This window comes from Ostrea edulis, chromosome 4 (genome assembly GCF_947568905.1).
Source record: "Ostrea edulis chromosome 4, xbOstEdul1.1, whole genome shotgun sequence".
In the NCBI taxonomy this organism is placed as follows: Eukaryota; Metazoa; Mollusca; class Bivalvia; order Ostreida; family Ostreidae; genus Ostrea; species Ostrea edulis.
In genome coordinates, this window is record NC_079167.1 from 62,095,863 (window position 1) to 62,114,840 (window position 18,978).

At 36.0% G+C, this 18,978-nt stretch overlaps 1 protein-coding gene across 2 annotated transcripts in view; it reads left to right on the plus strand.

Moving 5' to 3' along the window:
* Window positions 1–18,978, plus strand: part of LOC125668102 (methylcytosine dioxygenase tet3-A-like) — a 48,258-nt gene that overhangs the window by 9,385 nt on the left and 19,895 nt on the right. Inside the window, exons 2-4 of one of the 2 annotated variants that reach the window (XM_048901881.2) lie at window positions 110–379; window positions 10,086–11,292; window positions 18,976–18,978. The exon at window positions 18,976–18,978 is cut by the window's right edge and continues 88 nt beyond it. In XM_048901881.2, the coding sequence (XP_048757838.2) occupies window positions 125–379; window positions 10,086–11,292; window positions 18,976–18,978 (1,465 nt within the window). In that variant the 5' untranslated portion in view covers window positions 110–124. Of the gene's footprint in view, window positions 1–109; window positions 380–7,932; window positions 8,413–10,085; window positions 11,293–18,975 lie in introns of those variants that run through there. The other variant, XM_048901883.2, reaches the window with a different exon arrangement.

The window sequence follows — 18,978 nt, forward strand, 5'->3', positions numbered from 1 at the left end:
AATGGGCTATACCATGCAATCCTTTACTTCATCTTTATCAGGAGTACACCAAAACTGTACATACAGTCACTTTTTATTGTTTGTAATATTTCTGTGTCTATGTTATTAGATGAATTGATGTTGAATGGAGGCCTGGGCTGGGAACTGCAAGAAGCAGGGGTTGGATCAAGGATCGGATGGCTCGTATTGGGGACATTATGGTGAACCACAGCGAATGGAGCAAACTTTTCAGGACTCGAGCTTGCCCTCAGGGAAGGAAGCAGAGGAAGGGGAACCCACAGACAGAATTGGACTGTGGAATCTAAATGGTGACCAGGGATCTGGACATTCCAAACAGTGGTCAAGACCTCCTGTCGCCAACATAGCCAACACTTTTGAGGTACCTATATTTAGTAGGATTTTATCATATTCATTGGAACTTCAGTTTGTCGAATTAAACGTAAGTGTATTTCTATTCAAACAAAATGACAGATTAAAGCAAGAGAGAGAGAGAGAGAACTTACTGTATGCTATGAAAGTGGTTATTTACCCAAGGGAAAGAGGAGGGGGAAGCATGTTGCTGAAAATGATTAAAGTTGTTGTGCTATGAAAATATACTTCTATTAAAGTTGTTTGAATTCCTTTGCAAAAGAAATGTGTTATATGAGCAAGTTCATTTTGCTAATGAACATGTTTGATATGTGTATTGGAGTTGTCTCGATCTAAGCTTATAATGTGGTAAAAGTCACAGGCACCTGAAGTATGGATATTATTTAACACCCCTTCCCTTTTTTGGGGGATTTTTTTTTTGTGGCAATAATTTTTCAGAAATATGTGAAATCCCTGTCTATCTCATCCCTCTTTTGATTTATGTAACTGTTTTACGCTTTTTGTAAGCTTTAGAGATTGACCTTCTACTGGTATAATAAAATACACAAGGTATGAAACAAAAATTTGTAAACAAACGGGGTCCCTGTTTCGGAGGCACATATTCCAAATAATTACCTAAGGAATTTTAGTGAGCGGTAAGTCAGGGAGATGTCATGCTACAAGTCTCTTCAACTCAAAACACATCTCATCTCTCTTATTTGTCACAATCTTGTGTGCATTGATCGGACAGGGCTTCTCTTCCACTGGCCGCCTTAAAGGAGGTCACAGAGTACAAATTTGTTGTATTCGCTGTGTGATTGGTTCGCACAGACATTGTTTAGTCTTGGGATCATCTGAATGGTCTTGGGATTATTCGCGGACCAATCACACAATGCGTAATTTATATACATTTACACTATATGTGTAAACTATCAATAATTGATATTGTACAGTTGTAGTGCTTAATGATGTTTAATTTATTTAAATGAAAAATGAAGAAACTTTTGCTCTCTTAGTTGATGGTGTAGACATCAGGTAGCTAGAAAATTATGCTCTCTTCGTTGATGGTATAGACATGGTAGAGAATTGTGCTCTGTTGGTTGATGGTATAGACATGGTAGAGCATTGTGCTCTCTTGGTTGATGGTATAGACATGGTAGAGAATTGTGCTCTCTTGGTTGATGATATAGACATGGTAACTAGAGAATTGTGCTCTCTTTGTTGATGGTATAGACATGGTAGGGAATTGTGCTCTCTTGGTTGATGGTGTAGCTAGAGAATTGTGCTCTCTTGGTTGATGATATAGACATGGTAGAGAATTGTGCTCTCTTGGTTGATGGTATTGACATGGTAGGGAATTGTGCTTTCTTGGTTGATGGTGTAGAAATCAGGTAACTAGAGAATTGTGCTCTCTTGGTTGATGGTGTAGACATGGTAGAGAATTGTGCTCTCTTGGTTGATGGTATAGACATGGTAACTAGAGAATTGTGCTCTATTGGTTGATGGTGTAGACATGGTAGAGAATTGTGCTCTCTTGGTTGATGGCGTAGACATGGTAGAGAATTGTGCTCTCTTGGTTGATGGTATAGACATGGTAGAAAATTGTGCTCTCTTGGTTGATGGTATAGACATGGTAACTAGAGAATTGTGCTCTCTTGGTTGATGGTGTAGACATGGTAGAGAATTGTGCTCTCTTGGTTGATGGTATAGACATGGTAACTAGAGAATTGTGCTCTATTGGTTGATGGTGTAGACATGGTAGAGAATTGTGCTCTCTTGGTTGATGGTGTAGACATGGTAGAGAATTGTGCTCTCTTGGTTGATGGTGTAGCTAGAGAATTGTGCTCTCGTGGTTGATGGTGTAGCTAGAGAATTGTGCTCTCGTGGTTGATGGTGTAGCTAGAGAATTGTGCTCTCTTGGTTGATGGTATAGACATGGTAGAGAATTGTGCTCTCTTGGTTGATGGTATTGACATGGTAGGGAATTGTGCTTTCTTGGTTGATGGTGTAGAAATCAGGTAACTAGAGAATTGTACTCTCTTGGTTAATGGTGTAGATATGGTAGAGAATTGTGCTCTCTTGGTTGATGGTATAGAGATGGTAACTAGATAATTGTGTTCTATTGGTTGATGGTGTAGCCATGGTAGAGAATTGTGCTCTCTTGGTTGATGGTGTAGACATGGTAGAGAATTGTGCTCTCTTAGTTGATGGTGTAGACATGGTAGGGAATTGTGCTTTCTTGATTGATGGTGTAGACATCAGGTAGCTAGAGAATTGTGCTCTATTGGTTGATGGTATAGACATGGTAGAAAATTGTGCTCTCTTGGTTGATGGTATAGAGATGGTAACTAGATAATTGTGCCCTTTTGGTTGATGGTGTAGACATGGTAGAGAATTGTGCTTTCTTGGTTGATGGTATAGACATGGTAGAGAATTGTGCTCTCTTGGTTGATGGTGTAGCTAGAGAATTGTGCTCTCGTGGTTGATGGTGTAGCTAGAGAATTGTGCTCTCGTGGTTGATGGTGTAGCTAGAGAATTGTGCTCTCTTGGTTGATGGTATAGACATGGTAGAGAATTGTGCTCTCTTGGTTGATGGTATAGACATGGTAGGGAATTACTTGTGATGACCTACATTGGCTGCAACACCATTATTTTGGCCACAAGAGTAATTGCCCAAGCTAATTTCTAATGAGTGATCTCTCCCAGTCATATCTGGTACTACTTTGAATTTACTCGAGCAATCTGACTTTGAGTCCCCTCCACTAAGTTGGATGCTCATCTACAATAAAACAGACCAGAACTGTACTAACACTAAACATCCCAAGCGAGATCACAATAAAACAGATCAGAACTGTACTAACACTAAACATCCCAAGCGAGATCACATTAAAACAGATCAGAACTGTACTAACACTAAACATCCCAAGCGAGATCACAATAAAACAGACCAGAACTGTACTAACACTAAACATCCCAAGCGAGATCACATTAAAACAGATCAGAACTGTACTAACACTAAACATCCCAAGCGAGATCACAATAAAACAGATCAGAACTGTACTAACACTAAACATCCCAAGCGAGATCACATTAAAACAGATCAGAACTGTACTAACACTAAACATCCCAAGCGAGATCACATTAAAACAGATCAGAACTGTACTAACACTAAACATCCCAAGCGAGATCACAATAAAACAGATCAGAACTGTACTAACACTAAACATCCCATCACATTAAAACAGATCAGAACTGTACTAACACTAAACATCCCAAGCGAGATCACATTAAAACAGATCAGAACTGTACTAACACTAATCATCTCAAGCGAGATCACACCATCACACGTGTAAATTTGATTAAAGATTTGATTTAATGTAGTTTATGTCATCAAATTACAAATTCCAGGTAAATGTAGTAACATTCTGATTTGTTTGTTACTGTGCATAGAGAGCAATCGTTATGAAACTTTCGAGTCAGCTAGGTCTATAAATAGCAATATGTATATAAATATGTTGTCAATAATAAGTAACCTACAGTACTGATAGGAAATTAACAGAAATAGGATTCAATACACATCGAGACATCAGAGATTCTCATGCACACGTATTGAAAATACCCGATAATTAACTTCACAACCAGTCATTTATGTAGTGAAATTAAATCATGTGCATAAAAATTTAATGGCTCATGAGAGTTGAATTTGAGACTTTAAGAAGGAGAGGGGGGACCTGTCATAGGAGTATGACATTACCTATTAACAGGTGTGTTGGAGTAGTGGATAGGGTGCTCATTTCGAAACCAAGAGGTCCTTTTTTTTTAGTTCTGTATCCCAGCACTTCATCAAATCTAAAAGATCTAACAGAAGTATTGACTTTTTCATTGTCAAGTGCTTGTCATTTTGGATATAGCCTTAAAGCAGAGGTCCAGTTTCAAAGTAGGCATTTTAATGATAAAGAACCCTCATTGCCAAGGCCTTTAACGCCATGTGTTGGTCAAATTTGTGGCACTTCACCTGAAGCCGATGATGTCTCTTCATGAATAAAAAAAAATCTCAAATAGGACGTAAAACAACAGACAACAAACCCAAGGATAGCAACCACTTCTTGATATTCTTAAAATGAAAACTTTTATAGTCATATTCATGCCAATGTACAGTTACTAAGAATAATCTTTTTTCCCACATTCTTAGTACAAAAAGGTCAACCCACATATTAGCTTATTTTTAGGGATAAGTATACTTTTTTGTCTTTATAGATTTAATCAAATTAATTGTCTCCATATCATATGTAAGTTTCAGATTGCTTTTGGTCAAAATTTATCAAACTGAAAATGTGAAAATGAAGGCGTCGCTATTTATACACCTGGAAAAACCTCTGTGTAAAGGTTTGGAGGTATTAAACCAAAGAAATAAGTATTGTTTTATATTTACATCAGTGTAGATCTGCTTTTTGTCTGTATTTGTCACAAACTTATAACCCTCAATATATTCGAAGATTTTCTGGCTCATTTGTAATATTTGCAGGGAAAGGTATAATTTCATCTCTTAGAGCAAGTAATGTAACAAAACATAACACACTTTGAAGATAACCCCCCCCCCCCCCTTAACCCTTTTAAGTTAAATGTACCAATTATTGTAAATGAATTAAATCTTGTGGAAATTAGATGAAAAAAGTTCAGGTGTAATGTTTTTGTGTCCTTTTAAAAATATGGAAATGGCATGCAACTAATTATATTCTTGAACTTGTAATTTTGCCCAACAATCTCTTTAAATATTTTCTCCTATTTGTAACCTCCATTGGTTACATTGAAATAGGTCATATCTACTGCATTTATTTGTGTTAAAAAGAACTCATAAATCATAAATTTGTATTTACATGCACATTGAATTGCCCAAGTTTTGTCATGAATTCCCATTTACAAATAGAATCAATTTTTTATGTCCATAAAGTTCAAAAGAAAATTTTTTTTTTAGTCATTAAATTCTAATATAGAAAAGTACCTGTACATCTCTTTATCTGAATTAATTAATTATAAATGCATACAGAAAAAATATCCCATGTCTAGACACTCCAAGGTAAAAAGTAGAACAACTCGTCTACAGTATTCACAGTGGGTGTTATCGCTGACTCTATGTCTGGGCCATTTTACCAACAACCAAAAAAAAAAAAACACCCCAGAAGTTTGAAGGTAAATGGATACAAAATCCTTATTGGGTATGTGAATTCATTTAACTTGGTATCAGCTCTCGAACACTGGGCAGTTTATTGGGGTTGTCTTAGAGATGCCTGAATGAAAGGTGCATTAATGATTAAAACCTGCAGGATCAATAGAAATCATTATTACTATAGTGATCTGTGGTTTTACAAAAGATTCACTGATTGCGGTTCACTTGCGTTCTTTTTCTTTAGCTTTGGTGATCTGTTTTACAGACTAGGTGAAGTATGGAATACAAGTGGTTCATAATTCAGACAGTGAAGAAAACTTTTTTTTTTACGAGGAAGTTTTATTCCCTCAGCTGTTCTAGAAAATTATATTAAAGATTTCAGTCACAGCTGCTCTTGAGTTTGGTGCTGATCTTGTGATAGCAGAAATAAAGCTTTCAGATGTCCCTGTTATGTTTTCAAGTAACATTCAAGTGGTTTTAAGAAGGCCATCAAGGAGATCATGCATTCATAATTCTGTATAGTAAATACTATGATTCAGTGGATGCTGGTTTTAGATTCAAAAGTATCTTTCTATTTACATTACTGTGATTCAGTAGATGGATTTCATTGTACAAATTTACTATCACTTAATTCCAGTTCATAGCTAGTATTTTCACCTACAACCAAAGAAACATTGTTTTTTAATTTCTTACTCAGTAGTAATAAAGTGTGTCCTTGGCCACTCCATCACAAAGGTACATATTTTTTAAATTTTTGTTTGCAGAAAAATTAATTCGATTTTGAAATTAATCATAAATTTTAAAGAACTACATATGATAAGTGCTGTATTTGCCCCCTAAGTCTTGCTTGTGCTTCAAAATTAAGTGTGTACTGATTGAATGCAGTTGTAATTCTCAATTTGACGAAAATGACCCTGATTCAGCATTGTGACATCATAAAGATATAAAGTTTTGTTCCAACTTAAAAACGGCTATTTTTCAGGCTTGGACAGGTGGGAAATTAGAATTTTGGTGTTGTGTATCCACATGATGGTTAATATTACAGACAAATTGTGTTTGACATGATCTGTTACATGAAATAAGATATATATAATATTTTTTAAATATGAAAGGCTGTTTTCCTATGTAGTCCTTTTAGTAGATTGATTTGTTATTTGATTTAAAGCAAATAAAATAACCTTTTGTGGTAAGATTTGATTTATAGATTTTATTAAGGGAAAGAAAGGCTTATTTGTAGTCTTTGAAATTCTGTTATTTTTTCTGAGGTGTGAAGTTGGGAGTTAATGACCAGCTATAATAATATTCAGTGGCCATTTAGCAGTAAACTCTCGTGTGGAAGTTCATTGGCTCAAACAGCAAGACAGGATTTGGTGAAGGTCAGGTGAACAGTTATCAATGCCATGTGCTTGCAGATTTAGGAATGCATATCTCCCTTTACATTAAGAATTTTTACTATCTTTGATATTATATTGATATTGGTTTTTCATTATGTTTGAACTAATCAGTGTGCATATTAATTGGATGACGTTTTCTTGCACATTGCTGGTCTGAAATGGGAGCAACAGAATTGTGATTATACATTTGGAATCTGATAATCTGTAATATAAAGTAAGTTCTCAGTTTGAGTTTTCAATTCAATTTATGGAGCTGTCCATTATTGTGCATTGAATGTAAACATTGACCGTGTGAATATGTTGTTGATAAACACTGGGTGATGCTATTTTTGTGTGGGATTTTCCTGACACGTATTTATATCGCAGTCTGCGGCACAAATAGATTAACGTAAGTTTGCCCTTGAATTGTGGATTTAAATCTTTTATTTTGTCAGATAAAAAAAAAAACCCGATCAATTGCACTTTTTTGCAAACATATGTCATATGGTTGTTTAGTCTGCGCAAATGCGCAAGCCAACACATTTTTAGAATTTAAGGGGAAAAGATGTAGACAGCAAGTGTGTTGTCTGACTCTTTATCACAGAATATCTGTGTCACAAAATGGCTATGAAGAAATAAACTGTCTTGCATTTTTTGTTATGTCTGCTTTGCATAAGAGGCTTGAGATTAATATTTTGTAAAAGATTCATTATGATTTTTAATTTCCCAAGTTACATTTGGAAATTTGTAGAAATTGTGACATATTTATAAAGATTTTTTTTAAAAGTAACATCTTCACTAGTAATTATTCAGAATTCTTTGGGGACATTATTTCATTCCCCCCCCATCATTTTTCCCGCTGTAGTCGAAAACAACTTATTATTTCTAAACTGTAGTGCATCTTGTGTGTAATTGCTACTCATGAATATTTTTTGGACAAAGATGTTTTAAATGCCTTTCTCAGCAGAAGACGTCTGGCCTCTGTGACCCGGTAGCGCACTCAAACGCCCTGTTATATAGGGAAGCCTGGGAAGACGGTGGGTGGTAAAATACTTTCTGGTGTATGGATATGTCAATTACAAGACTTTCCAATTGAATAATATGACAGACAGACACCTCATTAGTAAGATTGCATTATACTGAGCAGAGTTACAGAAGCATGCAGCATAGATCGAAGAGGCATGCAGTATAAGAAAAATTCTAGGTGCCTGAGGAGAAAAATTTGTTTATGTAAAAAGCACTTTTAGGTACATATAGGTTGAGCGAAGTTATGGTGTAGTGATTATGGATCGGTAGGTATACCTGAGGACGTTAACCTAATTACCTGCATTGCATGCTAATTATAGTCTGCACTTGGATATGTTTACCTTGAAGGAGTATGAAATATTGTCACCGTGGCTGATTGTATACAGCTTAGAGAAGTACATGGATCAATTATTACAGGAATTAAATTTCTGGGATGCCATATTGGTTTATAAATGGAAGCTTTAAACATTCATGCAGACACAAAGTTGTACTGTGCAGGTGTGTACACTTTTGACATTAGTTGCCTTGATTATATGATTTAATTAAGTACAGTGTAATATTGTTAGTGTTTACCATTTATGCACATGTAAGCATTATCTGTTGTGTGGAAGACAATTGTGATTAACATTTGGAGGAAAGCAAAGAGGAAATATATGTTCAGAATGAATAATGATCTAGAGAAAAACTTGGGTGTAAAAAATCTTTGACCTTCAATTACATATACCAACAGGATTTAATCTGAGAACAATATGCACATGCTGGCAGACTAGAAAAAATGTGGAGTAAGTGGTATGTTTGTCCTAAGCCAGCCATGCGTGATTAGGATATCCTCGGATGAATCATGATAGTGTACGTGTGTAATGGCAGGGTTTTCCATTGGTTATCATTACAAGCAGGAGAGCAATCAATATTTTGTCTTTGTGACATTTTCTATTGATTATACTGCTGTGACCTCAATCTTCCTGCTAATGCACTGATAAATTTTTCACCTAGATGTTACCCGGACTTTATAAGATATTACATAGGTTTGCAGTTAAATGTTTTTCTCTTTGTTGTATAATGTATTATGTTACCTGGTTTAATACCTAGTATTTTCATTTGAGATTTTTGCTCCGCATTGTTTGTTTGGATTTTCTAATGGTGAACAAAGAAAAGCGTTTATTAAATTCTGGACAATACTGTGAGGTTTCCGAGCTGTGGATTCGTGCTTTGTTTGACTAGTTTACCAGGGATTTTAAAGCAGGATTACCTGTTATCTGACAAGTACATCTAAACCAGCTTTATATATATGGCTGACCAGTCAAGCATTTCTGAAAATGAGATGCCAAATATTATAAATATCTGGATTCTGAATTTTGTCAAATTTCATGGCTAGAAGATAAACAAAACTTGCTTGATCATCAAATGTATGTATGCAAGTTTTGTAATCTGCGTGTATGTGTCGATCGAAATGTAGATTTCCTGTAGTGTACTTCATAGTGTATATGGTCACTGTAAAAAACACTCAATGTAAAATTGAGAGATTTCCTGTATCGTGGATGTCATCGTGCCGGGTTACCGTAACGAAGTAACCAGGCTTAGAAACTATGTCCTGCTTCTATATTTTTATATGCTGATAATCTCTACTCCGTTTATTACCCGATCATTTCTATTATGATCAAGTTTTGCCATATGCATTATTTGATTCGCGCAGGATAAAACTATACATAACTTATCAATATGATTAATTCAGCTTCCCGTAATCGTAAATGTACGAGTGTTTAAAAGTTAATATGTGCGATACAGAGGAAAAGGATCATAATGCACAGGTATAAATTAGATTTGCGTTGCTACAATTTTAGTGCTAATATTAATTATACTTTTAACGTTGAATATTGTGTAGCTGTTTTGTTAAAAGTGCTTACTTGTCTGAATTCCATTCAATATAATTGCCCATGCTACAAGTGGTTATCATGTTGTTATTGCGCTGTAGGGAATTTCCACTTGTTCTATTTATAGCGCACTGTGTTTACACCGCAATGCATGAGAGGTCATTGTAAAAAGAAAACATTGGTCTTAAGAGTGGGTCTTAAGAATAACTTAAGTATAGTTGATGCATGTTGTTCTGAGCCACTCTTATCGACAGATTGTGAAAATAACTTCAATGATATATTAAATTTCTGTATTTTCAGAAATCTTGTATGATGGCAGCACCACCTAGTGAATTTTTCCCACATCATTCATCATTTATGAATCCTCAGTACAACAATGGATTTCAACAATATGTCACGGAACTACCAGGAACAATGAACTTCAATGCGATTTTTTCTTCAGCCCTGCCTTCCCATCCCTCCCCTCTCAGACACTCTGTACCTCAGACAAGTACGACCTCAGCAAATCTGCATTCATTCAATGGTTTTCATTTTTCTAAGCCCAACAGTAATCGCATGCCCTTTTCTTACTCAGCTCTCCCAAAAAATGACCCATATAATTTCCCTGAGGAAGTTTCTATGAAACGTAAACAAGAAGATAATTATGGGCAAGTGCCAAAAAAGAAGAAAGTGAAAAGTAACAAGGAAAAATTAAATGGAAATGTAGATAAAAGTAATTTAATCAAAAACAAAAATGTGAAAAAAGTAATAGAGACCAATGGTGTCTCATTAAACGAAATTGAAAACAGAGTACAGAATATACTTAAATCAATACAAAGAGAATGCAGCGTCAAGGAGCCCAAAATTGTGCAATCGAATATTAATTCTGCTCAAGTTTGTAAGACCAAAGAGGAGACAGATGGATCAGGTTTTGTTGGTATTTCTAAGACAAAGGATGATATCGAACTTCATCATTTATCTAAAAGGTCAATGAAAAGTGCTGAAGAAATTCACTGGGAGGAGCTTATTGGTAATTCTTTGGAAAGGGAAGGTCACAGAACTCCACCAAACTGCTGCGCTAATTGTGAGAAACTTGGCTTCCGAAACTCTCCTCAGTGTCTCAATAGACGGTCAGCAGCAGAAGTGGATATCTATGACTTTGATGACGATGAAGATGTCTCAAATCTCTCGGAACCCAAAAATTGCTCAAGGATTGAGGCAGCAAAATCCAATGTCTTCAAAACGGAAGAAAATCAAGAAAAACATGTTAATAAAATGAAAGTGGAATCGGATAATCACGATTCGGAGAAGGAGAATTTTTGTGAAAATGAATTGTGTTCAGAGTCATCAACTTTTACAAAATCACAAAAACCTGATCTCAAAGAGGATGGTAGTGCAAAGTTAGAGCTGCTGTCGGAACATATAAATAAGCTGAAAGAGTCCATGACAGAAGATGAGGAGCATTTGGACAGACTTAGGAAAAATATCAAATCGGAGATGCCAATGTGTGGTTGCAGGGGCCCAGATTGTAAGTACACTTTCCATTGTTCTTAAATTGAAGGTTAAGTACTAAATCCAATTTCCTACATGACTAATAAAAAAAGCATTTTCGGAAATTTATTTGGTTGAAAAGGGATGGAAAAGACTTAATACACACCAGAGTGAAGATGATCGCGATATGAATGCTTTCAAAATGACTTTTTTGATACCAAACAATGTTTCAAATTAAATATTCATATTGGTATGGGAATTGTGTATAAAGCGAAATATGAAAAAAGTAAATGTACGGAATAGTTGATCTTATGAAATAATATTAAAACTAACTTTCTATTATTTCTAAACATGAACTTTACGAACTTACTAGTGTGTGTTTGACATTGTGTACAACATGGACTGACTTGTACCTACAATTAATCTAAAATGTTAGCTTGGTGTAAATTGTGACAGTGTTCAGATATAAGCCTCTTGAGTAAATCACTCCCACACAATTGTAATGTGTTGCTGCATTGAAATCATTTAATTTTTCAACCTCTTCAGATTTTGATATTGAAGAAAAATTAAACGTGTAAATTGTACTATAGCATGAACTTTTATAAAATGATTAATACAAATTTAGATAAATGTACAACAGAAAAGCCTTTTAGTTTCCCCATTGTTGAAAACAGGAATATAACCAGAGCATATATAGTTGTCCCTTTCTCTTCATCTGTTTCAACGATTCCATCATAATTGTTTTCAGAGGTGGGGTCTGTGGTTGCTGATAGTTGAGTCAAGTTGACTAGTTTTTAACTCACCTGAGCCAAAGTAAGCTTTTCTGATCAAAATTTGTCCATTGTCTGTCGCCTGTGTCGTTGTTGTAAACTTTTCACATTTTCATCTTCTTCTTCAGAACCACTGTGTCAATTTCAACCAAACTTGGCACAAAGCATCCTTTGGTGAAGGGCTTTCAAGTTTGTTCAAATGAAGGGCCATGCTCCCTTCAAAGGGGAGATAATCACTAAAATGCATAATTAGAGTAGGGTCATTTAAAAATCTTCTTAAGAACCACTGGGCCAGAGGAGCTTACATTTACATGAAAGCTTCCTGACATAGTGCAGATTGAAGTTAAAAATTGTTCAAATCATGGCCCCCGGGGGTAGGATGGGGCCACAATAGGGGATCAAAGTTTTACATAGAAATATATAGGGAAAGTTTTTAAAGATCTTCTTCTCAAGAACCAATGAGCCAGAAGAACTGTCAAGATTTACATGAAAGCTTCCTGACATAGTGCAGGTTCAAATTTATTAAAATCATGGCCCACGGGGTCAGGTTGGAGTTACAATAGGGGATCAAAGTTTTACAAACAAATGTATAGGGAAAATCTTTAAAAATCTTCTTCTCAAGAACCATTGGACCAAAGAAGTTGACATTTACATGAAAGATTTCTGACATAGTACAGATTCAAGTTTGTAAAAATCATGGCCTCCAGGGGTAGGTTGGGGCCACAATAGGGACTAAGGTTTTACATACAAATATATATATGGAAAGTCTTCAGATATGGGCCAAAGTGACTCAGGTGAGCGATGTGGCCCATGGGTCTCTTGTTAGTATGCAGTTTATATTAATGTTTTTAGTGTATATTAATGTCTTACAGATTAAGTAAACATATGTACAAATATTGACCTTCTTTAGCACAATTTCAAACAGTGAAAATTTAAAAACGTTAAAATTTTTAAATTTTTTTTTAATTACGGAACTGCTTTTCTGCCCCCCCCCCCCCCCCCCCCCCCCCATAATATTATAGACCTAGCTTGCTTTGAAACAGACAGTTTACTCAACTATAGGTGAGGGAGACAAGAACCAATTCTGGGAGATCACATCCCTATAGATTTTCAAACATTTATCCATGCATAAGCTCACATTAATGATCAAGTTATCGTGAGGGTTGCCGTTAATCTGGTTTTTAGATGAGTGATAGCCCCAAGACTTTGAAAATTGAAAAAACTTCATAGAATTTAATTTTCCTGACTTTTTCTTATGTGCTTTCCAAATTTTGAATTGATTTAGATTCAGTGTGTGATTGTTAAACATACTTAATGAGTTGCAGATGAAGTGAAGTTTCAATCCAATATGATTTACTTTTTAGATAGAGTTATTGTCCTTGGACTTGTAGATAGTCTGTATCTTTTTTTAGGTCACCTGAATTCATTCAGGTGACCTATTGCTATCTGTTTTTGTCCGTCGTCGTTCGTCGTGCGTTAACATTTGAACATTTTCAGCTTCTTCTCTGAAACCCATGAACCAATTTCAACCAATTTTGGCATATAGCATCTGTGGGTGAAGGGGAACAAAAATTTTGAAATTCATGGTCCCTGCCCCCCTGGGGCCTGAGGGGTGGGGCAAAAACCATCAAAATGAGTGTAATTTTAAAAAATCTTCTTCTTTACTCCTGGACATCAAGAAGCCAAACTGTGGGCATAATTATAATGAGCGTTGAGCCCTCTACCAAAATTGTGAAATTCATGGCCCCTGGGGCAGGGGTTCTTGTGTTAGGGTGGGGCTCTATTGGTTATATAGTGAAAATGTAGAAATTCTTTGAAAATCTTCTCTGTCTCTGGGTATTAAGTAGACAAACTAATAGCATGGTAATGATGAGTAAGGATGCCTCTTTATACCCCCCGCAACAAGTTGTGGGGGGGTATACTGGAATCGAGTTGTCCGTCCGTCCGTCTGTAGACGCAATGGTTTCCGGGCTCTAAAGCATTATCCTTTCCACCTACCGTCACCATATCATATATATGGACTACCCATGGGATGAAGATGTTCCCTATCGATTTTGGGGTCAAAAGGTCAAGCACACTGGACATCGAAGTAGCAATATGGTTTCCGGGCTCTAAAGCGTTATCCTTTCCACCTACGGTCACCATATCAAACATATGGACTACCCATGGGATGAAGATGTTCCCTATCGATTTTGGGGTCAAAAGGTCCAAGGTCAAGCGCACTGGACATTGAAGTAGCAATATGGTTTCCGGGCTCTAAAGCGTTATCCTTTCCACCTACAGTCACCATATCATATATATGGACTACTAATGGGATGAAGATGATCCCTATCGATTTTGGGGTCAAAAGGTCAAAGGTCACACGCACTGGACATTGAAGTAGCAATATGGTTTCTGGGCTCTAAAGCGTTATCCTTTCCACCTACAGTCACCATATCATACATATGGACTACCCATGGGATGAAGATGTTCCCTATTGACTTTGGGGTCAAAAGGTCAAAGGTCATGCGCACTGGACATCGAAGTAGCAACACTCAGAAAAGAGGTAGTTTATACCTATTACCAACACCCTTTGGGAGATTGGGGTAAGCATTGCTCACAGTACCTCTTGTTAAAAATTGTGAAATTCATGGCCCCTGGATCAGGGGTTCTGTTGCTAGGGTGGGGCTCTATAAGTCGTATAGTGAAAATGCATTATTTCTTTGAAAATCTTCTTCTCTGTCCTTGGGTATTAAGTAGACAAACCAATAGCATGGTTATGATGAGCAAGGATGCTTCTTTCAAAACTGAAATTTATGGCCCCTGGGTCAGGGGTTCTGGTGCAAAGGCGGGGCTGACCACATAGCTATTCAATGTTTCTTCCATCCAAAAGTAAAATTCTTATATTTAAACACAAACCTAATTCAAACATTGGAAGGTTGTTACATGATACTCAGGTGACCTATAAGGCCCCTGGGCCTCTTGTTTATATTATATGGCATGTCAAACATTGCAATATTTGATCTTTTCCATTTGTATTGTATAATTTTCCATTTGCATTGTATAATTTTTCATTTACATTGTATAATTTCCATTTGTATTGTATGATTTTTCATTTGTATTCTATATTTTCCATTTGTATTATATATTTTTTTCGTTTGCATTGTATAATCTCCATTTGCATTGCAAAATCTTTCATTTGTATTGCATCCAAGGGATTGTTTATTTTGATTTGTTACAAAGGATTTCATTAGTTTAGGTCCCACTTATATTTAGCCGTCACCAGCTGCAGGTGATGTACCACACAGTGATTTTTTTTTGGCCAAAATGCCACTGATATTCGGCTGTTTCCCCTCACTAGAATTAGCTATTTTTTCCCAATTATATTTATGTTTTTCCCAATTTCAAATCTAGGGAAATTAGGCCATTAAAAAAAAAAGGTTACCTTATATTGCTGACAAAGAGTAAATATGTTTTTTTCTTCAGTTTTATTCTCCAAACCACTGTACATGCAAAAGGTTTTGTAAAGAATATGTAAAACAATAGAGGCATCCATATAAGCAGATATGCAGCGAAGTATATAGTTTCCAGATACACATTAAGCCATATTGTTGACAATTTAGTTTGACCGCCATTATATGTAGGGTCAGGCTAATAACAGGAAGTGGCCAACAATATAGGGTTTTACTAAAATCCGAAGAATACAAACAGGAGAGACATTCTGGAAACTTGATTATTTATATAATATTTACAAGATTATGAGTACAAATGCTGGTGAATTAATAATTTATGATTTTCTTTATGAAATTAGACAATAAGTATTTCTTAGAAAAAGTAAATAATATCTATACAAGGTATGACTTCCAATACATATTTAATGTTAAATAATGATTAATTTTATGATTTTAAATCAGATCTGAAATATACCGCAAACAAAAAAAAATTGTTATTTAATTATTTTATGCATCTTTACCATTTTAATTTACTATGAATGATTTGTCGCTAATTTTCCCCCCAATTCAAAAGGAGAGGTGGTAGTTTGAAAAACAAAAAAAATCACTGCCACAAATAGACTTACTATGCTACATGTACGGGTACAGTGGCGTAGCAGTGGGGGTTCTTTAACGTGTCAACGCCTGTCGCAACACGGGATGTCTGCTTTTAAGGTCACATTATCCGAAAGATCTGTGATTCTCACTTTTAGATAGCAATGCGTATTAACTATACATGTATTTACGTCTAAGGTTTGATGCAGCCGTGACACAAGTAGAACTCGAATATGCAACTTCACGGTTACGAACCAAAGGGTATATCACTGAACTACCGCGATTGGTTCCATATAAGGACTAGTTGAATATACATGTAGCTAGCAATGAGAAATCTTGCGCCGGGAGACCCCCTCCCTTCACAAATATGATATTTTATATATAGATGTTGAAAAAAGCATGCATGTACGTTTTATTTTGTCAGAACGCACTTGTTCCAGGGGACTTCCAGGGGCGGATCCAGGAATTGCGGTTATGGGGGTGCCACTTTATGAGGCAGGGGGGGTCTGGGGGCCGCCTCAAGGTGGCCCCCAGTGGGTCCAGGGCAAAGCCCTGATAGGGTCCAGGGCGAAGTCCCCGGAAGCTCCTGGATTTTACAGAATTCATGGGGCTTGAAATATGTCATTTTTAATAAAGTGAAATTAGTAAAATGACGCAAATTTTAAGGGTTTCTGGAAAAATTAAGTTCTCTCAATAAAGTAATTCAAGAAATCAAAAGATTTTGTCATTTATTTCTCCGGAAGTGGAAGAAATTATTGCTCCTTTTATTGTTAAATACATTTTTCTAAACAAGATAGCAAGATTTACCTTAAATTTGGAAATTTTTAGGGGGGAGGGGGTGCCAGCTGTGCTGTGCCCCCCTTAAATCTGCCACTGACTTCGCCCTCCACCAAGGCTTTGCACTGGACTCACTAGGGATCTTAAGAGAGTCCCCAGACACCCAGCAATTTACTGCATCCTTTCGTTCAAGGGGGGGTGGGGGGTGTGTACGCCATTACACTAAGCAAATACGGTACATTCCTGCGAAACGTGGCTCCTGAACTTTACCTCTTCAACATCTCGCGCATTACCAAATTCGATAAACGATAACTTGAGATTAATCCATTGAATAGTTGTAACAAACCAAACTCGATGTTAACAATTGGTGGGGACCCAAAGGCCGAATTAAGTCCCCCGAATCTACTGAATTCTGATTAAATAAAAATGTGCATGCTTTTCTGGACAGTTCTATTTTTTTTAAAAAAAGGATCGGGAGAGGGGGTCGCCATTACTAGAGCTAGCTACGTATTTTTAAAAATAACTAGTCCAGGACCTGGTCGCAGTAGCTCAGTAATTTATCACTTGGTTTGTGGGCTAGAGGTCTTGAGTTCGAGAACCGTTACTGTCATTGCCGCATCAAACCTAAGACATAAAGGCAGTGATTGCTCCTTTGCAAACACTCAGCATTTAAAAGTAAAAATCAGGTGTCTTTCCGTAATGACCTTAAAACAGATATTCTGTATCGCTGCACAAGCGTTGGCACGGTAAAGAACCGTCATTGCTACAGCCCTGTCATTGTTGGTTACCCACAGGTGCTTCTATTCGAACGTGAGTGGACTTAAAATCGTGGTTTGCGACGATGCGGCCCTGTGTGCTAAGCACGTCTACAGATGTGGTACATCAGTGACGTTAACTAATGAAATCCTTCGTAACAAATCAAAATAAACATTCTCTGGATACAATACAAACAAGTTTAGCTTTTGGAAAAAAGCTTAGAGAGTCAGCCACTAGATTTTTATCCCTGTTGGAATGTATTTCAGCATTAGGTAAGAACTACGAACCAGTTAAAATTGACCAGTTTACTTAAGAACCTACAACACTGCCAGTTTACGGTTTCTATGCAATTACTTTTCCATTTAGTAAAATGTTCTTATTTCTACTGATATAACAGATATAATTATGGTGTAAAGAATAAATTTTAATCGTAAAATCAATAAAACGGAATTCTTTAATTCGTAACGAAGTTCTTAGGAATGACGTCCTTAAAGATTACCTTCAAAGTGGGAACCAGTTTAATTTAAACCAGTTTTGTTTTTTATTGAGCGAGGAAAATAATGTGTCTATTTTGTAAGCCTTTCTTATTTTAACTGAAAATACAGATATCTGTTGTAGAAAACATATTTTATATTTGCAAATCAATGCATACAGATCACAGAATTCTTTTTTACTGTTACGAAGTGATCAAGAATGACCTACTTCAAGATCGCCTTACTGTTACGAAGTGATCAAGAATGACCTACTTCAAGATCACCTCAATGCCCACAATTCCAAAGAGCGAAAGCGCATTTGAAGTTCTTCGTATGATAACTAGTCAGCCCTCGGGCTGACTAATGAAAAATTATACAATCCAAGTGGAAAATATAGAATACAAATGAAAAATTATACAATACAAATGGAAAATATAGAATACAAATGGAAAATTATACAATACAAATGGAAATTATACAATGCAAATGAAAAATTATACAATGCAAATGGAAAATATAGAATACAAATGGAAAATTATACAATACAAATGGAAAAGATCAAATATTGCAACGTTTGACATGCCATACATATTGTGGTTCGGTGATATCTGTGCGTCCTTAAATACATTCATCCATTCAGGGTTTTCTGTTTCTATTTTCATTTCTCTATTACATGCATCAAACTGAAATTCTTTTCTTTATGGGTCAATCCAGATCATGTTGCAAATTTGATCTGTTTGGACTTCTCTTGCAGGAGTTTTGCCCCTTTATTTGAAAATGGACGGTCTATGATGGGTACATAATTTAAAAAACAAACTAAAAATACCTGTAATTATGTAGCAGAAACAACCATAAATACATCTTGAATTTTATTTCAGGAGATGCTGATGAAATATAACAAATATTTTTATTTATCTAGACA